The sequence below is a fragment of the Cinclus cinclus genome, chromosome 3, assembly GCF_963662255.1.
Source record: "Cinclus cinclus chromosome 3, bCinCin1.1, whole genome shotgun sequence".
Lineage (NCBI taxonomy): Eukaryota > Metazoa > Chordata > Aves > Passeriformes > Cinclidae > Cinclus > Cinclus cinclus.
In genome coordinates this window covers 48,110,624-48,136,326 of record NC_085048.1, presented here as the reverse complement: position 1 = coordinate 48,136,326, position 25,703 = coordinate 48,110,624, and the positions used below count along the sequence as shown (strand labels likewise).

General features: G+C 38.9%; 1 protein-coding gene across 1 annotated transcript in view; it reads left to right on the top strand.

Moving 5' to 3' along the window:
• The window catches only part of ROS1 (ROS proto-oncogene 1, receptor tyrosine kinase), a 68,469-nt gene extending 45,681 nt beyond the window's left edge, over positions 1–22,788 (top strand). The window contains exons 36-44 of the mRNA XM_062488973.1: positions 365–500; positions 908–1,070; positions 1,355–1,419; positions 4,117–4,246; positions 5,256–5,353; positions 5,958–6,161; positions 7,264–7,398; positions 12,448–12,611; positions 22,627–22,788. Coding sequence (XP_062344957.1) covers positions 365–500; positions 908–1,070; positions 1,355–1,419; positions 4,117–4,246; positions 5,256–5,353; positions 5,958–6,161; positions 7,264–7,398; positions 12,448–12,611; positions 22,627–22,781 — 1,250 coding nt within the window. The 3' untranslated portion in view covers positions 22,782–22,788. The remainder of the gene's footprint in view (positions 1–364; positions 501–907; positions 1,071–1,354; positions 1,420–4,116; positions 4,247–5,255; positions 5,354–5,957; positions 6,162–7,263; positions 7,399–12,447; positions 12,612–22,626) is intronic.
• The last annotated feature ends 2,915 nt before the right edge of the window (positions 22,789–25,703 follow it).

Sequence of the window (25,703 nt, the reverse complement as noted above, 5' to 3'; positions counted from 1 at the left end):
CAATTCTCAAGTTTGTTCACCAAAGGGTCTCATTTTATTTCGCTTAAGCTTTGTCCCTGAAGAAAGGATATAATGATTACCCTGAGATGTAAATGTCCACATGTGATGGTTGTGTCCTTTCAGTCCCCATGTTTTCCTGGGGTCTTGTTACATGCAGCAGTGGATACCTGACTGAGTTGTCAGCTCAGTGAGCAGTTGTCTGTGTTTTGTGGGGAAAAAAATGTCAGATGGAAATGACTTGCTTACATGAGTTGTTGAGGGGTGATGTTGAACAAAGTAACATAAAACCTGTAGCCTTTCAGTGTGCTCACACACTGGGATGCTCTCAAAGTGAAAGACCTAATAGTCTCCTTTTCTATTCCAGTATGGAAGCAAAGATTGAAATCCAGAAAACGGGCCTTTCCTGGACAGATAGTGTTTATCAAGGAAGACAAAGAACTAGCTCGACTCAGGGGAATGGCTGACACAGTGGGACTAGCCAATGCCTGTTATGCTGTACGGTATGTCCTCAGAGCAAATGTATTTTCAGGACAACAACTAAGAGGTCTTCTCTGGACCAGTTTTAATCAGGGCATTCAACCCTGAAACCTCAAGGTAGGGTTAAGAGCTGCATGTTTGCTGCAGGGCAGGTCTGCTCCAAAGGATGCCCTGGCACGTTTCCCCTCTGGTGCACAGCCCAGCCTGGATCGCCCCCAGCCCATCCTTCATGTCACTCTGGCAAGAAACACAAGTGTACATGGAAGGAAGATGACCTGGTGTTTTCAAGTAACTTCCAAAACATCCAGGCCTCACCTGAGCTCCCCTTAAACATACCTGATGAGACAATTAGTACCAGCTTTATTTGAATTTTGATAGAATTTCAGACATTCTTATGTATGAACAAGTGACTACTATTGCTGTTTTGTAGCACTCTTCCTTCTCAAGCAGAGATTGAATCCTTGCCAACTTTCCCTCGGGACAAACTCAACTTGCACAAATTGTTAGGAAGTGGAGCATTTGGAGAGGTGTATGAAGGGACTGCAGTAGATATCCTGGCAGATGGAAGTGGAGAATCCAAAGTAGCAGTTAAGGTAATCACAGCTGTCTATTTCTCTGGCAACAGAATGGGATGGGCAGAGAGATCTGTCTCAGAGGTTTTACCTGAGAAACGGGTGTTGGGTTGATCTGGGTATTTCCTGGCTGATCTGGGTATTTCTTCGCTGTGTTTCTTGCAAATCTCTTAAAGCCTTGCAATGATTTCTGGAAAATAATGTGTATTTAAGTCCACATCTATGTCTGATTGTTTTACTTACGTGCCATGTGGTAACAGTGATGATGACCAAATGTTGCTACACTTCTGCTTTCTGTTGAGTAGACTTTGAAGAATGGTGCGACAGACCACGAGAAAAGCGAATTCTTGAAGGAGGCACACTTAATGAGGTAGGGACAACTTTGTCTTTGGGCACCCTTCAAACCTGGTATCATCTGAGGGTGGTGGCTTTTCAGAGAAATGAAAGCCACACTTTCCTCTAAACGGATTACTGTGGCATTTTTGGGGTGTTCTTGTGTTTCTGCTAAACAAGTAAATCACTACTGATGGATATCACGGAACTAAAGCTATAAATCTGATAAGCAAAATTTAAGATATAGACTGCAAGTTCAATATGCTCATATCATGGATTTATTTGGGATTGTATTGGTGTATTTCAGTAGCTTTATTCCCCTAAACCAAGTAAATTGCTAAAGGCAATTTTGGTCAAAATTTGGCTAATCACATTTTACTGAAAGAAACAGCTCAGAAGAAAGAGATGCCTAAACTTGTAATTTATAGTGGAAAATATTTTTTTAAAAATGTGCCACTAGGGGCTGCCACATACCCCTTCTACTGATGTAGTGATAAATTATGCGTCTGTCACAACTGCAAGAATTTCACATAACAAGGCTTGTATTTCAGGTAGAAATCTTGTTTTCTAGAGTGTCTCCAGAAACAAGAAGTTCAACTGAATGTTTCAACTGGTAATATGAGAATGTAATTTAGTTTTCAGATGCACTTTTGAACTTCTTTGACTTTTATTTCGTGTACGCAGAAATAGAAGCAGGGTTGTTTTTTTTTTTAAATTAAATATTTATTTCTGCACAGTAAATGTGGTGTTATTAATCTGGAAATTGATTTTCAAAACATTCTAATTTTTTTGTGGCTACACAATTAAAAATATGTATCTTGGATTTTTTGCCTTTTATGACACACTGTAACTGAATGAGGTAAAAGGCTTGTTAAAGCCAAAAATTCAACCATGTCATTAAAGTGCAAATAATCGATAAAGAGTAAGAGTTGTGTGTAATCTCCTTATAATCCATCTTCAGTCTACTTAGCAGTCATAAACACAGTTAAGGTATCTTTTCTGTGTAGTATGGAAATGATGAACCCATAGTTATATGAACCCATAGTTAAAGTTTCTGAGGCTCTCCTAATTCTTGTGGCAGATAATAATCCAAACCCGGAAATCCTGGAAGAGTGTGTAATTGAAGATGTTTTTACATTTGAACATAAACATTGATATGGCCCCATATGTACACCAATGCAATGAATCAGAAATGAAAAGAATAGAAAAGTTTAAATATCATATAATTTCTGTAGTAATTAAATACAACAGCATCAGCAGCAACACGACAACAACGACAATAATGTATATTTTATATTATTTGAATATTTCATTTTTAATATATAAAAATTATTTTATTCCATAATGGAGGGTTTAATGATTTTACCTGACATTCTCTGTAAGTTCTCATAAATGAAACCAAGGGTAGAAAGGAGAAATAAAAATAAGCATCTGAGTGCTTAGTAGCAGGTAAGGTGTATAAGATGCAAGTTGTAAGATATGTAAGTGCAACTTTTATTTTGCTTGCGGTTTTGGATATTCATTAAAATTTGGCTTGTAGTGTTATGCATACTGGCTCAGTCAAGCTGGAACTATTTGTTCCTTTTTATTGCTATGCAGCAAAGGGAAAATTGAGTTGCCTCTATTTCAAAATGTTGGTTATTGGTGAGTCATTTGTGTGCAAATACATGTAGGAAATTTTTGTGTCTGTCCCATCCCTCGGGAAGTAAGGAATGACAGTTCAGTGGAGAAAAGTCTGCATTGGGTGCAAAGGAAAGTGCCAGGTGCTCCTTCCCCTCTTTTTGTTCCTGAAAGTGCTAAAGTTTGTCTGATTGAGAGATATGTCCTGGGGGGGGGGGGGGGGGGGGGAAGGGAAGAGCTGTCACATTCTAAATCACACTTTTTGCAGGAGTCTTTGCCCACACCTGAGATTAGGTGAATTGAAAGAGATTAGAAGGAAAATGTCCCTCTCTTGTTTGTTTACACTGCTGCATTTGACAGCATTTTGGACACCATCAATTCTCCCAATAGAGTCAAGTTTCTCTGACTCTTTGTGCAAGTGCTTTCACGAAGCATGAGAGGGGAAAATCATTTTCTAACACAATTAAGTGATTGAAAAAACACAGGCACTGACAGAGGCAATAAATATTCTTCATTATTTGAAGAATACCTGCAGTACTGAGAGTACTGATTAGTCTGTGGTAGTCCCTGTCTTAGACACACACAAACAATTGCTATTATATTAAGAAGTATTCCTCATATGTATTTTGTTCCCCTTGGAAATGTACTGTAAAAAGCTGTCCCCGTCTGAACTGTGAAAATAATGTATTTCACCTTGTGTTTTTACTTTTGCATATATCTCTGGACCAGTCCTATTGTGAATATAGTAGTAAAAATACTCTATTAAAATAATGTAGATACCTTTAATATACAGGCGACAACTCACTCCTAGAAGAAATTGCCATTTGGCTACTTTTCTTCTTGGATATGTGATGAAGTGTGCTTTTTACTATGTGTGCATGCATCAGACTGCCTGTCAAAGACAGTGTAAGCCTCTCTTTTGGAAGGATGTCACTAAACTCTCCCCATGACTGAACAAACCCAGGCACTGAGAGCTATTGAATCACATTGTTCATAGAAGCAAGACTGTAAAGGCCAAACTGCTCATTCATTGTTTGCAACTATAAGCACTCTGTTAGCTATCAACCAGCTGGATTTCTCATACGTAATCTTACAGTTGTTTCCTTCTGTTTAGCAAATTTGATCATCCCCACATTCTGAAGTTACTTGGTGTGTGTCTATTAAATGAACCTCAGTATCTTATACTGGAGCTGATGGAGGGAGGGGATCTACTGAGCTATTTACGAGGAGCCAGAAGGAAAAAGGTAAAGACCATGAGAACTACATTTTTTACTTGTAACTGCCCACAGCTTCTCAGTTTTTCCCTTTCTAAAAGTCTATGCTGATGCTCAGCTGTTTCTTTACTTGCAAGGTCTGACCTAGCTTTTCCTTAACACCCTGGGACTTCAGTGTTCAGTGCTGACCTTGCAATCAGTGATGCTGTGAGGAAGATTGAATGTCATTAGATCACTAACCAAAATTGTAGTTTCAGTGATGAGATTTCCATCTGCTGGATTTCTCACTGTGAAAATCATAAAGTGTCCTTTTGAAAGGACAGTTGGTAATAAATAATGGTGGTCATATATGTGGTCTATTAGGAATCATAAAGGGATTTTTTGTCTTTAAATGACAACAGTATCCTTAATTTGAGAAGCATAGTCCAAGCATATAAGAATATACTGTCCCTGTGCCTGTGTCCTCAAATTCTTTAGAAGGAAATAAAATAATAAAGAATAAACAACTTCAAGTAAAATTTTCTCCAGTTACTGTGTGGATTAGGAATATGGATGGTATGACTGGAGGTCAAAATGAAATTTTGTAGCATTATAGCAGTTGTATAGTTCATTTACATAGATCAAATCCACAGTCAGTGTTGAATTCTAGTGAAATGCATATACACCTCTTCTACTAGAAAAATATATTACACAGATTAATACAACAACAAACAAACCTGATCTGATAGTGGGAGGAAATTTTCAGGGTCCTCTTTCTTCCACAGCTCTGAAAGTGCTAGGGTATTCTGAGCTGCAAATCAAACAGAATGTGTTCACCTTCCTCACAGTGCAGTGATTTGGCAACTTATCCTCCTTCGAATTAACATTCACTCAATTGACATACAGAGATTTTGCACCTGTTCTTTGACTCTTTTGGAAAAATCCTATATATTTCAAATGGGGAATGACATTTCAATGAGGAAATCTTGCATGGGGAGTTTGTCATTCTGAGCTGGTAAAGCAGGAAGGAATAGCTAACTTCTGTCTTTGTTTCTTGTAGCTCCAGAACCCTTTACTGAGAGCCACAGACCTCTTGGATATATGTTTGGATGTTTGCAAAGGCTGTGTCTATTTAGAGAAAATGCATTTTATACACAGGTACAGAACTTACTTCCTTAGTCTTCCTAGAGTTTACAGTATTGGGACTCATTATTTAACCCAGGAAAAAATGTCTAGAAAAACGACAGGAGAGAGCACTGGAGTAAAATCTAACTATGCTTTTCTGCTAAATACCATTCACAGTTCTCTCCCAAAATGGTGGGCTCTTCTAAGATCTGAACCAAGGACTTAGTGCACACTAGGCAAGAATCTTATCCTGTGAAATGCAACAGAGAGAAGGACAAGTGGAAGATCCATGTATTGTCTTTGTCTGCCTAATGGGTAGCTATAGAGGACACAGAGACAAATTTTCTGGGAGAGGTTCAGGGAAAAGATGAGAAGAAAGAGGCACAATTTACAGCAAAGAAATTAGATAATATTGTTCACAACATCCCAGATCAGTCACTGAAACAGGTTGTCCAGAAGGCCTGTGTCATCTCCAGTCTTGAAGATATGCCAAACTTAACTGGGGCAAGGCCCTAAATCACTTGATCCAACCTTGGGGCTGGCACTGCTCTGAAGAGAACGTTGAGGCAGATGACTTACAGACCTGAGATTTTCTGCAATGCTTACTCCATCCTCTTTTCTCTGCCTTATAAATCAGGGACTTGGCTGCTCGCAACTGCCTTGTGTCTGAGAAGGAATATGAGCGTTCATCCCGGATAGTAAAGATCGGTGATTTTGGACTTGCCAGAGATGTCTATAAAAATGACTATTACAGAAAAAGAGGAGAAGGTCTGCTCCCTGTCAGATGGATGGCTCCTGAAAGCCTTATTGATGGTGTCTTTACAAGTCGTTCTGATGTCTGGTGAGTTATAGCAGCCACACAGCTGTGGGCAGAATCATACTAAATTCTGCTGCAAAAAAGATACTGATTTAGAGGAGAAATTACAGGTTTATACATTGTCATCTCTAATAATTTTTAGGCTAGGGCAGATTTTCTGTTTAAATTTGTGAAATGTTAAGGATCTAATGAAATATTTGACACCATCACAGTATTCTTTATGGATTTATTTCTTTATATTTGAGCTTTATGTTTCTGTTGGAAGGAAATAGTGTCGCTCAAACAATTTTACAATTGTACCAGCCAGGCCCACAGTGTGGTTTTTGCTTGATTGAGCAGTAAATTGACTGCCTGCATGCTGTTCCATTTTGTTTTCCATTAGGTTTATTGACATTTTGTTCCCACAGCCAAATACTTTCCTCTTACATTTCACACTTTGCAACATTGTCAGGGGAAGGTCACGGTACCTTTTTTTTTTTTTTTTTTTTTTTTTGGTGGAGGTTTGCGAAAAATGTGTATTTGAGTGGCTTTGAGTTTATTGTGAAGAAGCAGACAGAGACCCAGTGTCAGGAGACATGGAGAAATAACCCCAGACTAAACCAGATCCATGAAACCTGATATTCACACAAGTTTAGAATTCGGTGGCCACAGGTATTCAACCCAGGGACTTGTCCAAGTCCCCAGTGCCTGCACCCATCTATGTGGTTGCTACTCTTGCACTTATCTAAGGAAGTAATTTAGTATTCTGTGCCAAACTAAATGAGGTGCTAATTGGTCCACAAGTGGTGCTTAAAAGAACTTGTCTTTCTCCATTTTAAACCACACCTCTAGAGATTTCAAAACATTTGTTTATATATATGAGGGCATGTTCAACCTGAGTGCTGCCTGGGAAGATGTGGGCTCTCAGTGTCTTCTGAGCCGCATCTCAGTGAGTCTGGATAAGCATCTCAATTCTATACATTTATTTTAGCTATTCCAGAGGCTGGCTTAGGGACAAAATCAAATTAAGTCTTCTTACTCCTAACTTTTCTGAGTCTTATTCCTTGGTTAGACACAATCGAACTGTTAATAGGGAGATTTCATGATGACTATGGTTATTAATTTTTTTTTAAATGATGTTTCCCAGGGCTTTTGGAGTACTAGTGTGGGAAACATTGACTCTGGGTCAACAGCCATATCCAGGTTTCTCCAATACAGAAGTTTTGCACCATGTGCGATCAGGAGGAAGGCTTGACTCTCCAAACAATTGTCCTGATGACCTGTAAGTTAATTTTGTTTAATTGTTGTTGATAATATTTATAAAAAGCAAGAGGCTTTTTGCCAGCTGGTCATCCTTTTGAAGGTTAGTCATGCCCATGAGGAGCCCAACATCCTCCACTTTTGTTTCCAATAAAACGGGCCAACCTACTACTAATTCATCCAGTAGACCAGCCTGTGAATAAGAATTTAAGGCATGAATCTGGTAGGACTGTGAGAACAGCCTGAGAGTAGCTGAAGGTATTGGTTAGAAGTTAAGATGGCTCTAAGAAAGATTTTGCCTGTCTTTGTACATCATGTGTCTGTGACTGTGGATGAAATTCTCTTTCTTAATGGTAGGTGCAGGAATAGGCTAATATTGAAACATATGTGAAAAATAGAGAGTTAAAAAAAAGCCAATAAGAAAAGCTGAAACAGTACAGGAAAAAGGAAGTCTGTATTTCTGGTTAGTCTTTAGCTGGACTGGATAAGTCCTTCAATTTCTGTTTGTGTCTTGAGCACAAAATGCATGTTTAATTGCAAAATCCTTGCATTTAACAGAATAAAATAAGTACATCAAGCTGATCAAACCAGTACTGACCAGAGGTGTATAAAGGAGGAAGCAGAACATGAGCTTAACAATCACTCAGTATTGTCTAATTTCATGTCTCTATTTCTCACCTACTCAGCACAAGCAGTCACATCAATGCACATGACAGCTGATCCTACAAACAGGAGTCTACTGAAAGTGAGCAATTCTTACTCCCAGGGCTGAGGAAGACTTGAGAATAATTCTGTGATTGGCAAGCCACTATCTCCGTGATAGACCTTACACCAATTACCATGTTCTGAGTTTAAGAGAAAGTGATTATTTACCATTATGTAGATACAGCTGAAATACCATGTTAGCAATAAAAAACACACAAAAAAACCCAACCCAAACCTAGCTTTAGCACTTGGAGGAACTGAAGAGATTAGAATTTTATTTTAATAAAATGAAACAGAACAAATGAAAACCCAAAGAAATTTAAATTGCAGCATTTTCTGCTGAGAAAGGTATCCTAAAAAAATTCCTGGCAGCTGTCCTGTGAATAAGAAAGCACAGGAGGCAGCTATACCCATGTACTACTCTGGCATTCAAACTTAAGCAAAGGCTTATAAATTGCCTTAAAACGAGTCACCAGACCTACAAAAAAATCAAGAAAACCTTGCTTGAAGCAATTTTTAAGGTCCCAGATCTTGAATTTAGCACAGCAGATAGGTCTTAAATACCGATCTGCCTGTTGTAACTTGTAGGATCAGTGCCTAACAGTAGTTTTTGAAAGCCAACAAGCTCTTTGACTTAGGGCTTAGACTCTTGTACAGTCTTTTATCTCAATGGGTGAACACTCATCACCTGCATGCAGCTTCTGTCAGCAGCATAAACAGCTTTTTGCTGCTTTGCTAGGTCATTAATGGCATGCCGAGATTCTTGACATTCCTGCTTCCCTCCTCGTGGTTTTGAACCTGTATCAAGACATCAGCAGTCAGTAATTGTCTCCTCGGCACTTTGGCTCGCTCATTGTCATTTGACAAAACAAACCATCACTGATAGGAAGAGAGTTCAAAGGCCAAAGTACTTCAGCAGAGAAGTGTTTAGGAATCTGTGATGGGCTTACCCTGCAAGTGCAAGTAGGACTGGCACAGAAACCCTAGGCTGTAAAAGCATGAAGGAAGTGGGTTGTTTGGTTGGTTTTTATTTGGAAGGGGGAAAAATTCTTCCCCTTGCCTCCACAAGTTGTTACTCCAGGAACGAATAATCTACTTTTCCCCAGAGAACTGTGGCTGGGTAAAGCTTGGTAAAGAATTGAGAAAGGGTCTTGGGGATGTATAAATGAGGCACATATATTGAAACATTAATTGAATCTATGAATGTAAGTACATTTGCAGTCAGAGATCCACATCTGGCACAGCCACCTGGGTATGAGCCTTGCATGCAAGAGAAGGCCAAGGTGTGAACTGAAGTGAGCTAATTCAACATAGATCCTCAAAGGCCATGGATTACAGTCTAGAGAATTTGTACAAGCATCAGGACATTTGCTGACTTGAAGCTGCAGTTTCACCCAATGCTCAGTCCCATACAAACTTACACAACTGACTTTGATAAGAAATTTTAGTTTGGCAACTAAAAGTTTTTTGCTATTTGTTTCTGGGAATGATGCCCTGGAGGGACTAAGAGAGTGAGAGAGAAGAAGGCCTTGCACAGAATGAATCAGATTAAATCAGGGGTCCTTTATCATGAAAAATTTTCTCACTTTCTAAGAAAATCACACAGCAATTTTATTTCCCATTTCATGTGAGAAAAGAATTAGTAATGCCTGTAGCTTCTGTGCACAAGAGTGCATTTCAGGAATGTTTGCATTCTGCCTCCAGCATCAGATACTGAATATCAGTTCTTTGCTTTTCCAGGCCCTCGAATTCTAGCTAACCCCACATATGCAGGTCTGTTGGACATTTGGTTGTCTCCCCCAGATAAAACACAAGTGTGAAGTGTAGGTGTGTAGATGTACACTAGTGTAAAGGTTGGTTCTTAAAATTAACATAAATTTTTAGCTAATGCTATATTTGGAACTGTCATTTTTAATTTTTTCCTAACAGGCTTTTCCCATGAAGTAGGGGAATCCTCTGGGTCTCTTTCTCATGCTGAAGTGATGCACTATTTGCTACCCCATGTTTGGCTCCCCAAAAATACAGGAATGTGTTCAATCTGTCACTTACATGTATCTTGGCACGTTAAGCTGTCTTTCACCTGCTTGACTGGTCTCATAGTCATGTATTTCTGAGCTAATGGAAGTTTGTGCCGTATCACTTAAAATTTTGGATGTCACAGTGTGCCTCAAAAGCTGAATGTCATGCCACCAGTTGCTGTACATGTGAAATTTGCAAATATATTCTGAGAAAGCGTGAAAGTTTTTGTCAATAGAAACCTAAAGCCTATCTGAATTAAACACTTAGTGAAAAATACCAGCATGGATATTTTAAGCCGACCACCAAGAAATTTGATTTAGGAAATAAAAATATGGACTATACTTGAAATGAGAAAATTACAGTACTGAAGTTCAGTTTTGGCAGAATATCCTTACTCCATAGCAAAACTGAATGACTGTATACAGCAGATTGTCCAATTAAAAAATAATTAATTAAAAAGACAGAGATTGCTCATAGGAAACAAAAGTATTCATAATCCACACGTGTAATGCTCTTGTTTAATAAATGAAAAGAGGGTAAATTTAGATTGGATGTAAGAATTATTTTACAATGAGGGTGGTGAAACACTGAAAAAGATTGCCCAGAGAACTTGTAAATATTCCATCCCTGGAACTGTTCAAGGCCAGGTTGGGTGGGGCTTTGAGGAACCTGATGTAGTGGAAGATGTCCCTGCACATGGTTGGTGGGTTGGACTAGATGATCCTTGAAGGTCCCTTCCATCCCAAAACGTTCCATGAGTCTATTCCTCATGTATCATTTCCTGTTTCTTTCTTGGTCTGTGGCTGGCTGTTTCTCTGACAAGGATCTGCTCATGGGAGCCCAAATGCAAACCTGATGAAGCCCAGAAACTGATCTCGTTTTTTGCCTGGACATCCTACCAACAAGCATGTGTCAGAAAGAAGATTGTTTGGCATCCAGCATCCAAGGCTGGAATTCAGCATGAGCAACACTTTGCTGGCAGCAGAAGGAAAACACTTATTTAACCTTATTTTGAGTCCCATTCAGTCCTTTTCCTTCTATATTTCAATAACCAGTACACCTGAAAGTAAGCAGATGAAGTAATTCAGAGTGTTAGGAAGCCACTACTACTTTTTAGATTTTTAAAACGGATTTTCAAAATTTCATGGAATCTTTTTGAATAAACCAGAATTACTCTGTTCAACTTGAGAACCACAAGAACATAGGTTGATGAAAAGTGGTTTTGAAACAATTTTTCTACTCACATTCTCTCTTGACATTAATATTTTAATGAAAAATATATTTGAAAAATCAGAAGTCAGGCGATTCCTCCCAGCTGTCACTAAGGGCTTTTTAAGATGGTCAGTTGCTGTGAAGGACAGCAGTCATCTTTTTAAGGTGGATAATCGAGGATCTGAGCAAGCCAATTCGTTTTACATAGCAGATTAACACCTGGTATCACATAGCAGCAGGTCTGGGTAGATGTTTGTCAGGGGAGGGTTTGAATTTAAGGCTTAGAAGTAAATGCTCCACATTCCAGATGCAGCTTCCTGAACCAGCCTTTCACTGGCTGCTCTCTGGTTTTGAGACTCTAAGACCTCTTTCCACTCCCAACACTTAGCATGTCCAGGTGTTGGCTGTGTTTTGGTTTTCAACCTGTCTCCCCCTGGCTTTTGTAGGATTTGGTTTTGTGTAGCATAACCTTGAGCAAGGAATAAGAACCAGCCCTATCAATTAGACAAAGAGGAGGTAAATCTTCCACTAAATGGTAGTGACAGTGTTGTACAATGTGGGCCTGAATCCCTGCACCCAGAGGAAATTCACACTATTTTTGCCTTTGGAAAACTTTGTTTTGGTCTGGAGGTAGAAGTTGAAATTAACTCTCCCTGTGCTGGAGGGTTTTCCTTGAACTTCTCCTGAATGTGAGGTAGCTTGAGTTGAAGGAGGATTAAATAAGTTGAAAATTTCAAGTTCATTTCTGATTTTACACTTCCTTTTTTTTAAAATTATTTTTTTCTTTGAGAAAATTTCCTCTTTGTCTGCTTTCTTAGAAAACATTCCTTTCTTAGAAAGCATTCCTCTCTTCTGTGAGAGTAGGTGCTCATGGCAAAAATGTCTTTTTGTTTTTAGTGTTATATCTGCTTCCAATCTCAAAAATATCCATCTTTGGAAAATTAAAATGTTCATACTAATTATTCCGTACTTTAATTTGATCTTTAATTCGTTTTTCATTGCCTCAGCAGCTGATGATAATCTTTGTACCACACAGAAAATTTTCAGGCCAAACTTGCTTCTTAGATGTTTAATGGTAAGTGTTGAGATGAATGATTATATTATCATTTTTGTTTGCATTTAACTTTTTTCCCAGATGTGATTTAATGACAAGATGCTGGTCCCAAGAACCTCACAACAGACCTACTTTCTCTTATATTCATGACAAACTTCAAGAGATAAGACACTCTCCACTGTCCTTCATCCACCCTCTTGAAGGCAGAGAGTCATCAACTGGCATCATCAATGAAGCTTTTGAAGGTGAGTCTGGGCCAGCACCCACTATTCTTGTGGCCTCTGCCCTGTTAGCAAAGTTCTTTTCATTGCATTTGTCACTGCCTCAAATTCTCTGGTTGTTAAATGGAATCAGCAAAGATTTACATCTATCATACTGAACTAGTGTGATTCATTATGTGCCTGAGAGGTACAACAAATTAGATAAAGGATGTGCAAGATTTTCAAGCAGAAAGGCCCAAATGAGGCTGTAATTAAGCCTGACTCACAGAGACACCCAATTTGCATCTAAATTCTTGGTAGTTCTCAACCCTGTTCCTCTGAAGTAAATGCCTAAATTCCTTGAAGAGCCAGGAGAGCCTTAGAAGGCTTCCCTGTGGAAATCTGTCCCAATTTCAAAGACATCTATGTCTTCTCCCTGAGCTAAACATGGCCAATAGGCACTTTTTCTAGGAGTACTGACTCAGCAGCCACCTGAAAGTGAAGCACAATTTAGGTACCCTAGTCAGGTAGCCTTTATCCAAGCCCAAACCCTGCTCGATTCAGGTCTTGCCTGTGCTCTGCACGCTCTGAATGAATAAACTAAGTGATGTTAGGGAAGACATGCTTAAGATATGGGACACAACAAAGCTCAGTTATATAAGAACATTAGTAAGGTTGTGAAGACAGGAATGAAGAAAAAAGGTAATGCTAAATTTGAAGTTGTCTGTGCAAGTGGGGTGTAAACCATCTAAATATGGAAATTAACATCCTGTCTGGGCCAGAACAGCAATCTACTCACATCCTGCAGTAATTCCTGACTAAATATTGAGCAAAAGTGAACCATATTAGTAAACAATGTGATCTGGAAGTTTTTATCAGTTGAAATATTTCGCTTTCGTTTCACAGATTTTTTTTTTTTCATTTAATGTGTTTGTATGCTATGGTTTTATAATTAAAAATATTGAAAAAGTAAAATAACTACTTTCTGTTCTAGAAAAACCAAACCTGACTGTTTCTAAAATATCTAAAAGCTAAGTTTTGGTGGCAATTTTTGGTGGGTTTGCTTTTTTATTCTGTCACAAATTGTTACTGAACTAGGAACTCACCCTGATTCTCAAACAGTTTTGATACTTCAGTACTTCATGTTTTTCTAAACATTTCTTGATCCATCCCAGGAATGACACAGTACTCAAATACAGAACTACACAGACTTTTTTTTTTTTTTCAGGATACTACCTATATTCAATTCAATGGCATTGTCCAGTTGTCACTTAATTTGATAATTTGCTAACCTTTATAATTTGGTGGAGCCTTATAAGTGTCCGTTTCTTTCCATTGTGATTTCTCTTTATGTCAAATCCAGTCTGTTCATGGCATGCTCATGGCACAACTAAAAAACTTTATAAAGACATGAAGGGACCAGCAGAGATAATCTATCATTTCATGCTTTTTATCAGCTGATTTTGCACGCTGATGCTATAATGAAAAACAATTTTCATATGGTGTAATTTTTAAATTTCTTTAAGGGTATCTTAGCTCTCAATAATGACATTCAGGAAAGATATACTTAGTCTGGCAGAAATGTATGCCTGGCATTAGCTCAGGAAAGGACTACAGCCAATTAATTAGGCACTATGCCCAAGCTAATAGGCCTTACATTTTGGGTGGACTTTATCTCACCTACATGCAGCTGTCTACAAGCTAGGAGTCTCATCTAGGATACTCTTCTATGTAGCTCTGTAGTCAGAAGCAGAAAGTGACAGCTCCTGGTTTTTGGGCATGTGGCATAGTAGGAAAGGGGTCACCTTTTGCCTTACTCTTCACTGATGATGGATGGCATCCAGGTGACTTGCCATATTTAATTTGGTTCACAGAGAGTCACAGGGTAGGTGAATGGACCACTGGAAGTTACCCAGTCCAACATCCCTGCTCAAGTAGAGTCCCCCCAAACACACTGCTCAGGATAACATATCCTAAATACAGCATCTCAGCTACAGTATCTCAGACTAGATGTTTAATTTTAAGATGCCTACAGGAGCACAACTTCCACTCAACACGGGCTGCACTGATTCAATTGCTTGCACCCTCTCCTGAGCTAGTTTGGTTTCCTAGCTTAGATATCTCTTCCCTGTATTCCCTAACTCCACAGGCAACAGAGAAATGAAAACTAATGGAGTTTAAAAGTTCTTGTGGCATTGCATCAGTATCTCAAAATCTTTAGCAGGGCTGAAATTTCTAGAGAAACCTACTTCTCTGCTGCTTGGAGCTGGGGAAAGGGGCTGGAACATTGTTGTGTTTGTGGTGGAGTAGGCCTGGCACAGATGTAACACAAAACAGTTTTGGTTTCAAGGCAAGTCTCTGTTTAGCACGTATCAGATAAGCCTGATCTTTCTTCGGTTGTCAACTTGCTCAACCTAAGCAAATAATTACTTTCACTGGGATAACAAATACATGTTCTTAATGTAAGAAACATTATTTTGTCTAAATTTCAGGTTCTGCCACGCAGCAGAGGTCACAGAGAAAAAGCCATTGTTTGCCAGGAACAAAAGTTACTTTCTTAGAAATTACCTAGTTGCAAAGGAAAACATGGATTGAGGCTTCCATGAAAAGTGTCAGTTTGAAGGACAAAAATTTGAAAAAAATCAGTTTAGTGCAGAAAATATGGTAGTATAATGGACTTTAAGGGTGTTCTTAATAGCAGTACTCCACAATGTACATTTTGGTCAGAGAATCTCTTGAAAGTGGTCACTTCTAAAATCAGGCTCCATTAAACCTGTTTACAATAACTTAGTTGGTAAAATCTGGACCACTGTGGTAAGCAGGGCAATTCACCTTTGGCCATCAGAACTTCTACTTGGCACACTCTCTTCCTGAGCCTGGGACCTTTCCACACCAGTTGTCATGTTCCCTCTTCCTCTTCCCCTCATTCTTCCCTTTCCATAAGTTCTGCCCAGCTGCTCTTGCCACAGACCCATTGCTGGATCTGCACTGGGAGGAGAACACAAAGCAACTGTTTTCATCCTTCCATTCAATATTTTCATGTTTCAGATCTCAAAAGTCCTTCTTAACTTCTCCTCAGGTTCATTTGGTGATTCTCATATAGGAAATTCCCTTCAGGAGTCAAGGTAGTTTGAATTTTATTCATCTACATATCATCCTTCCCTTTATATGCATTTTAAAATAAACGCTTGAGTAGCTCTTTACATGTCTCTGTAATGCCATACTTATTTTCCTGTATTTTTATAATTAATCTCTAGGCTACCTCCCTCTTTCCCCAAGCATAATCTTAATAAGCCCATTAAAATATTATGCTGTTTACTCCACTGGAGCTCTAGAGTACATGTGATGTCTTACTGTTGCTGGATTTTCTCATCAAAGATACATGCATGTCAATTTTTTGTAGATCTCCAGCCTTGAATTAGTTCGACAGTTTTTCTGCCTGCCATGTAAATCTCATGCAGTGGGATTCAGTAAGATGTGGGCTCCAGAAGTGATGAGTTTCCAGACTAAAATGTATGCTCCACTATGACCCTGTTGAAAACAGTTTGGGGCATGGAATATGTCTCAGACTGTAATTTGTAACATGCTGTATAATAAGTTAGTGATTTTTATAATTTGTATTCATTGTTAGCTGAGACTAAGTGAAGTATTTCTTGTGTTCATCATAGTAGTAGTAGAAAGATGACAGCCAAAACAAATAATGCAAAAAAATCTGTTTCATGATGGATTGTCCTCGACAGTATTTTCCAAAAATGCTACACGGTTCTTGGCCTTTGTGTGTAATGAAACTCCAGTCATGAGCCTCCAGCCAAGAAATGCTTGCTCTCACCAGGTGACCTAGTTCCAAAAGAAAGAGACAAATGTCAAGCAAAGTGAAATTACATGCCTCAAAATAGCTAAGATATTTAGCCTTACAGAGAATCATGCATATTCCAGCTTCTGTTGAGTCCTACCTACCAATGGGTAGCCACACTGCTGGCAGGTCCATATATGCTGTCAGTGATTTTCACAAGTGGGTGAGCTGGAAAACATTAGATTTTCTCAATAACCTTAATGCCAATACAGTATGACAGAGAGATGGCAAGTGCGGGTAAACCAATACAGACAGTCTGCTAGTGGACAGCATGCTAACAGGATAGCATGGGGATGGCAAAAGGGGCACATGCTGTGTTATTGCAAGAGTTACCCTTCTAAAGCAGGCATCAAGTGTCAATAAACATGCCTGAGCAATACCAGCACCTCCTGGCACTTCTGCATTGGAAGGGAGGGAAACAAGCTCAGGACCAGGGTCTACCAGTTTAGAGTTTTTCCTTCTTGTTCTGACAGGCTTTCCCAAGACATTGATTGTGGGTTTAAAGTAGCAGTAACAATATTTATTTGAGTGACGGCAGCACCATCCAGCTGGAGGACTGAGACACCAGCGGGTTTTGACTTCAGTGGGAATTTACTGAGCACAGACCCTGTCACCAGAGTTCCCATTCATTGCTGAAAGATAGTCTGTTCTTCCCCCAGTTCCAAGAAGCACAGCATGCTAGAAAGATGGCCCTGCATTGCTGTAAAAATAACTGGACCATCTATTTTCAGACATCAGTTTTTACATTTGCACATATAAGACAGCATGATAGCTTTTCGGGTCTCACGAGTGCCTCTTTACAGATGGAAACACCTGTTTGATTTGGCAAACACTTTTCCTGACATCAGACAACTGGGCATTCAGCAGCTGGAGTGACTTCTTGCCTTTATGACCTAGGACTATTCTTATCAGGGCTGCTCCTCACAATGCCATTTGGACCTATATGGAAGAGATGTCTACTTGCTCAGAAAGAGAGGCTCCTCTGGCAAGAGGAGAGATGCCAGGCAGTTAGAGAAAATCCAGGATAAAAGACTAAAGACTGAAAGGAAATATATTTGGCCTCAAAACCATGATTTTTAAATTCCTCAGCTGGAGATACTGCTTGAAAAATGTGGGAAGATACAAGAGTTCGAATTTAGTAATGTTTGGCTTTTTTTCATTTTTCTTTCCAAAGTCAGTGTATGTATTTCTTCTGTTCAGGTACTTGCTGCAACTGTCATTTGTATTTTTTTTTAAATATCTGTGCAAAATTTTGCACTGAGAGGACTTTAATATAAAGCTAGACTCAGTGATTTCATCATTAATTATATGTTTGCAATCTGTACTGGCTGAGTACATGCTTTCTGTTCCCCATGTAAGAGCCATCAGTTTATTTTCCTAAACCAAACCACCTTTTAAAAACTACTCCACGCACCTCTCTGAAGGTAAAGTAATCACTTGGGCAAACGGAAGCTTCTCTAAAGCAGATGTGTTGATAAGAGACATTTTTAGAACCTTGTATCTAGTCTCCTTTGTATATTTCTGAAATTCAGTAATCCTCTTCCCCACTTAGCTTAGTGAGTGGTTGACCCAAAGCCTGCAGAGGTCAGAGGAAAGGCTGCTTCCAAATGAGACAACGCTGTAAGTAAAGGGGAACTTGGTGCTGTAATAATTTCTTATTTGTACCCCAGACAAATGGTGTTTGATTCCAGAGAGTGCACATGAGCCATATGATGCTGCAAGTGAAGTCACGCCAGTACTTTGCAGTAGACCGAAGGAAAAAATCTGATGGTAAAAGACTGTAAGAGCTGGCATTTGTGTAGACTGATGTGGATAGATATAGGCAACTAAAACGTAAAAACTGCATTTACACTAGGTGTCTAGGCTGTTTGACAGTCACCAGAGACTTGTAGACATAATCAGGGGATGTTAACGTGTAAAGGCAAGGATGTGGATGAAGAATCTCCACAAAGTGATTCATTCCTCCTTTCTCTGTTGACTGTAAAGACAGCCTAGGCAAGGAGTTTAAATTGGACATGTAAGACCTGGGTGGTTAAGATTTGATAAAATGAATCCTACTTTGTAACCTGAAGAAAGGGAGTTCTTTGCTGTTTTTATAGCCTTACTTCAGGGCAGCAAATGTAGAACTGAGTGGTTTTTTTGTGCATTTGTATTATAAATTTTAATAAACTAGGTAAGAAGCAGGTTTATATCTGTAATTGCTAGAACAGTAACTCTCGTACACAGATATTTCAGTGCACAATTCTTTAAAAAATATATTAAAATAAAAAGGAAGGCACTGCTTCAGATTAGTGCAGGGGAAATGTGGGATGAACAAAATTCTCACTTTTAGCACCTTTAGTGTCTGGCAGAATAGCAAAGCTCAGTGAGTCACCCTCAAACCATGCAAGATCATATGCTTCATTAAGCAGGAAACACAGATATATCTCCACTGATACATAATACAGAGTGGAGTATTAAAACGGATATATATTTGTTCTATTTATATTCTTACTGGCTATGTGCGGAAACTGAAACACAGCCCCTCCAGCTCCAGGTGGCCATCAGGTACCAGGAAAATACTCTCTACACAGGAGCTGTCTCCCTGAGCTAACCAACGTGGCGGAGGTAAAGAAGTCAAGGTTCAATAGCCACCTTTTTCACCCTTCACAGAGATATGTCATCAGGTGTTTCTCTTGAATGTGTTCACTGTGGGGTATGTATTTCATCCATGCCAGTAAGTCAGCCAGTTTTGTTTACTGCCACATACATTGTGTAGCAGTGACAAAGGACAGAGTATGTACAAGAAGAAGAGAAGGGTATTACTGAGAAACAGGAAATGTGGCTGGACGTCTGAATACCTTACCATACAGAAGGTGCTAAGCATCATAGAGGATTATGTCACCCGGAATTAGTAATGTCTCAGGCTGGCTACTCAGCTGGTGTAAATTGGTGGCACCCCACTGGTTTCAATGGAACTTCATTAATTTGTGCTAGCTGAGGGTCTGGCCCTGAAATAGCTGTAATATAAGATCAGCATCTCTAGATCAGTTTATTCAGTCTCAACCAATCAGCTTTTCTACTGACATTCTTTCTCTTCTTAAATGTTGTCACCTTCTTGAATTTAAACACCAAAACCTCTTCATCTGCTTATCAAGACATCACAAAAATTTTCACCCTTCCAGGCAAGACTTCAAAACATGTTGTGAGCCCCCGGAGTTTACCAAGCAGGCAAGGAAAGACACTCTGCGATCATGAGGCAGGATCCAGGAGCCCAGCTCAGCGCTGTGGCTGCCCTGCGACAGGAAGCAGCCGACTGAGATGTTGGGATTGGGAAGGGGAAAGCACCGATTTTATCAGATCAGGGCTGGTCTTCTCAGAGGAGGCTAAGCAAGCAAACTCTATTACTCATTAGCATGAGTCAGGCGATCGTCGTTTCTTGTGTCAATTACTGCGCGGCTCTCTAGAGTAAGCTTCTCCCTATCCCCGGAGAGAGGTGCTGTAATTAATTTACCTGAAGTTTGGCTCAGATGTGCTTTACACACAAGGTTTAAGCAGCAGCTTTAAGCTTTTCTACTAGGAAAAGTGTCCAGCAAGGTCAAAGCCACATGCACTTAGGACCTGAGACGTGTCTGTGCAAGTACAATGCTGAGCTTTGACCTTTCTGGTTTGGATATGGGAAGCAGCCTGCCTGGGACAGCGCGGAACTCAGTGGGATCCTGCTTCTTGGTAGGGTATGGGGTATTCCTCAGCCTGTACAAAGCTCTGGACTGACAGAGCAAGCCTGCCTTGTGCCCAGAGGTAGGCTGTTTAGAGCAAACGTGGGTAACTCTACACTGTGCAGCAGTTCATAGTGTAGACAACCCCTCAGAATTTAAGCCTGTAGAGCCAACTCCCCAGCCTGACTTCAGATTTCGTGAAGGTGCTCCTTGGACGTCTCCTCTTGGGGTGTTTTGTTGACTCAGCCCAGCTTTGCTTGTGAAATCTGAGGGGATCACATCACATGGTTTATCCTGCATTTACTCACGTATAACCCAGCATGACTGTACATCAATCAACTAATTTTAGCGATGTTAAAACTGAAAAGAAAATAATGGTATCTCATAAATATACCAACCTGCCTCTCCACTCCAGTTTCTCTCTATCTTCCTTCAAATTCTTAACATTTTTTGGGAGGCCCTTCCAAAGATTATTCAGAATTCTCTGAATTGACTTATGGCTTCCCGAGGTGCTGGTGGTGCTTCTAGTCCTCACATTTCTGGAGGAACTTCACAACATATAATGAATTTTTCCTTTAATCGCTCATTTTTAGCATTTTCTGTCTCCATCCATTCTTCTGCTCCAACTAAATGAGCAAAAATAATTTGCTTGCTCTGCTGACTTACACAACAGTCAAGCATTGTACTATATAAGCTGAGATCTTTGTACAGCTTTGCCTTGTACAGCAGAATGGTGCTAAGCTTTCATCAGTGCTGAACACTGCACTAAGAGATGACTCAACAGTGAAGGAAAGGGCACTTACAGTCAAAAATGTCACAGTGAAAGTGGCAATGTATCTTACACATGTCGTGTCATAGGAGAAAGGTCATCAATATTATATTCTTCCTCCATCATTGGATATGATAAGAATATTCTGAAAAAATAGTATTTCTTCCTTATTGCATTCCCTCAGCTCAAAAAGTAAAACCAAGGCAATGTGTTTGATTTTTCAGCTCTTTTTTTCTGTAATGAGAATCACAGTGGCGCATAAGCTGAAAAAGGATTATAAAATTTTATATATTCTGTAGTTCTTCAGACCTGTTGGGGAAAGAATTAGTAATGTATCTATATATCTGTTAAAAATATCTCAGTGACCTCATACTCACATTTGTGTAAACATCACCTCATCAGTTCCAGATACTTATACAGGAAACAAATCTGAATGCTCCTCTAGTGTTCTATACTTAGGCAGGTCAGCCGGCGTATGTCTGGTCTGTAAATACCCAGTTTTACTTGGGCCCTTATTTTAAGGTTTCCCTCTAAAGAGTTTGCTGCAAACGTCCCCTCAGCATTTGCCTGTGTGCCTTTTCCAAAGCAACTTGTCCCTGAAGGTTGCCATTAAATGAAACAAAAAAACAACAAAGAAGAGCTGAATTGATTGGTAAAGGCTTGGTTGGAGCCGAATTACTAAATATGGCCATAATAGCCCTGAACTGACAAAGTGAGTATCAAATGATTTCTCATTGCTGTCAGTCACTGTGGTACGTGACCACAGTTTGCTCTGTGTCCCATACCCCATGTTGCTAACAGATTTCCAAAATCAAAATTCTCTTTCAGACTTTTCCTGATAATATTTCCTATTCTAATGGACTCCAGCATGTGGAATAAATTTCCGACTTTACAGCTTGGGGAGATGTGTGATTATAGTGACATAATAAATTGTGTGTTGCCTGGTGGAATAGTGCAATGCTTGTGATTCCTTTGAACAGATAACCTTGAATGTCACATGATTAATTTTTCAGTTATGAAGTAAAGTAAGGAGGAAGTGTAATAAAAGAAGGTACATGATACAAAAATAAATGAAAAAAAATAGTAGCAGTTGTAACTTGAGCATTTAGTTAAAAATTTTCATATTTTAAAAAATTTATATCCCCTGCAATAAATTTAAAACAACTATGTATATATGAACTGCATAAAAATAGGGAAAAATTGGAAGTTTTTTAAAACTTGAAAAACACAGTGGATTGCCAAGTTTAAGCCTCTAAAAGGGCAGAATACTAGAGAGACAGAAGTCTAGACTAGTCCTCTAGAGAAACAGTATATAATGATTTTGCAGATAGAAAACTGCCAATGTTACAGGACTCTTTAGCAGTATTATTAGCAGGATTACTACAAAGGTTCAGATTAAAATCACGTTAGCTTTATGCTTCTTTACAAGGAAAAGAAGCAAGTCATATATTCATGATGGTATTGCTGCCTCTGGAGGTATGAACACTGATAAGCAACCTTCCCCAAGTGATTTACCTGAAATTCTGGTCCACACAGACAATAGCAGAAAATAAATTTGAATCATCATTCTTATGAGGTCACTAGACCAGCTTTCTCCAACAGCTGTCTGATTTTGTTTGCTTTCTAATACTACGTATACTACATGTCTATTACTGGGCTGTTGTATTTTCTATTTTATTATTATTATTAAAAAATATTTTCCCTTTGTTTTCTTTTCTAATTTTTTTTCTTTTAATGCAGATAATGATATTCCATGCGCAGATTCAGACAGTGTTCTTTCAGCCACACTAATGGAAACAAGGAATCAAGAGGGCCTAAATTATTTGGTACTAGTCAAAGAAGGCAACCCAAATGAAGAAAGTATAAATTCCACAAATTCTGCTGAACTTAGTTGAGTCTGGTTAACCAATGTTTAAGAGAGTGAAAGAAGAGAAAAAACTCCTCAAAGAAGACATAAGACAAGGAAAATATTCTGCATGTCATCATACTTATGAGGTGTCTGAAAATAAAAAAAACCCAACTCTTTAATAAAACTACAAGAAAGCATACTAAGGTATGGAATGGTGTGTATCAGGGTAAGACAGAGATTGTATAGCCTTTGATTTTCTGTATGTTATGGTTTGGGTGTTTCACAGGAGATACTTTAAAGCAAAAAAACCAACAACCCTATATATCAGACAGTAAGGGATTTTACTGAGGTGTTTATTAAGTTTATGCAATCACATATGCCTCAGGCACAAGGCAGCCCTTCCAAAAAGGGAGTACTGATATGCTGCTCCAAAGAACAGACCAGCTCGTTCATGAATAAAACTAAACAGTTGAAGTCTAGATTCACTGTGCACAAACAGGATTTTACAAACTGGAAAAAACAACATAAATACCAAACTCCAAATTAGAAAGCAGTTGAAGAAGGGTGACCAGGTTGTCCACTGTTGCAGGTGGTCTGTTTCCCTACTTAATTTAAACAAATGTTTGCAATCATCTTGCATATTAAATTGCACAGCAATTGATCTGTGAGTCTGGACAGTCCTATTTTCTTACATTTCTTCTCCTTTCCATTTTGAATGTTCATCATCCTAATTTATTTTTTATCAGACTGAGTGAAGGGAGGTACTCTTCCTTGGTGTGTTTGGAGATCAAAGTATATAATAAAATTTTATACAAACAATTATTGAATAAAAGACAGCAATAAGCTTTTTCTAACCTTTCATCATGAGCAGCAGTTTGCAAATTATACAGAGCTATTCACTGACATCTTTCAGGAAGGTAGAAACATTCTATAGTTTTATACAAATATTTGATAATGGGGCACAATGGAGAGTAGTAAATGTTCTATCTGATGTCACAATGTATACATTTGTAAGAGACAAGTCCACTGCAATCAAGCTTCGGAAGTTTCTTAAATGGAGATTAAACACAGATGAAAAAAATTTAGAGTCTGAACATCTAACTAAAATGAAATAGAAATTGAGATATTTTGAATTAGGATTCTTCAAAGTCCCTGAAAAAGCCCTTTCAAGCATTATATGAATATTTTTCTTCATCTGAAAGACAGTATAAAAGACAGATGTGCTAATAAATAAAATTGCAGCACTTCACTGTGCTCACCAGACTGTGAGCAACGGATAAACAAATAAATAAATACTGTATTATATTTCCTTCTTCTTCAAGTGCTGCTTGATTGGCTGTACAGGGATTCCTTCCATTTCAGTAATTTAAAAATTACTAACATTTGCTTACCTACAGCATGTGGTGGCCAGAAACCAGGAGGATCCCTATCCTGTAGCCATCACACCTGAATGTGCTCTGTGTGCATAGTTTGACTGAAGTCAAAAAGACCAGTCAGTCAGCAAGCCACAAAGGTTTTGAACAACAGAGCTCCATACGATAGCTTTTTCTTTAGCAGGAGAAACCTTCAATCCTCCCAAAATTTTGTAAAGACAATACCCTTCACAGGTATCCATTTTGTGTAGGTCTGCATTAGAAAAGAATCGTGGAAGAGCCTAACCAATATCTGTGAACTGTGAGTTGTTTGGCAAGATGACCATCAGTGACAGAGTGCAGTCAGGAGTAATGCCCTCCATGTCCTGAAGCAGTCACAAATATTCAAAGCAATACAGAAGAAAAAAAGGGAAGGTAATTCTTGTTGTGTTCACATTTTCTAAGTGTTGCAAGACAAGCTTAGTCTTAATGAAAAATTTAGCACAGTATGATGAGAAAATGTGTCAAGTTTAATACACTGCCAATAAATGAAACTTTAGGATATTGACTAGTGATCTATGGCTTTTGTACATGATAGTGTAAAAAATGTATTGGACAGGATAAAAAATTAAATTATTGATCCAAATTTGAGGATCCTGATCTATAGCTTGTTGAATTCAGTAGAAGATACAATGCCTACCCTTTCCAGTAATCCCAGCCATCTGAATCATGCTCAGTGATACAGTGTGAGCTCTGAGCATGGCCCTACTCGTACACTGGCCATAACTCCATTGTTCCTCCCTCATTTTCCTGCCTTAGAGAAGTAAATATGCAAATGCAACTAGTCCACAGAGTTATGGTAAAGCTGAATTTGATGCAGGCAAACTTAGCCTCACTTACATCCACCCATGATTCAACTTGAAGACAGTTTCTTAATCTCTAATACTTCTGTATCACCCTTCTCGTTACACATCTTCATTATTTCACCTTCTATCTTATTGAAGTGTTGCTTCCTCTCTTCATTCAAGCTCTTCTTGATGATTCACATTTTTCTCAGCAACACTTATTCACTACCAGCAGGTCACCTCCTGCCTTCCAGCAGACAGGCCTGATGGCAGTTTTCATAGTACTTTTTGACATAGTAGGGAAGACACATAAAAGACATGATGAGAGTGAAAGACCTCTAAAGCACATTCTTTCTCGGGCAGGAAAATGGGTACTACCTGCCCTGTGTTTGCCTCTGTTTTTACTTCCTCCTATCATGGATCAAGGGAAAGGGTCAAGGAACCCTTGAGTTCAAATGTCTTGACTTCCATGGCTATGGATTTTAAATAAGTATAGATGGATTTAAGGGCAATAATGTAATGTGAAGGAAACAGATGTGTATCAGAAAGATTATATGTGAGATAAGGGTAGTATAAGGCATGTGGACCCAATTTTCAGCTGCTGTAAATCAGGTTACATATGTTAAGCCAAGTTGATGTACAGCAGTGTAAAAACTGCCTCCATGGGTTTAGCTTAAATTTGTCCTGAGACACGTAGACGTACGGGAAGACCCGTTCTTGAAAAGAAAGAGGACTAATCTCTTTAAGTCTCCTCCATTTTATTGCTGAGCA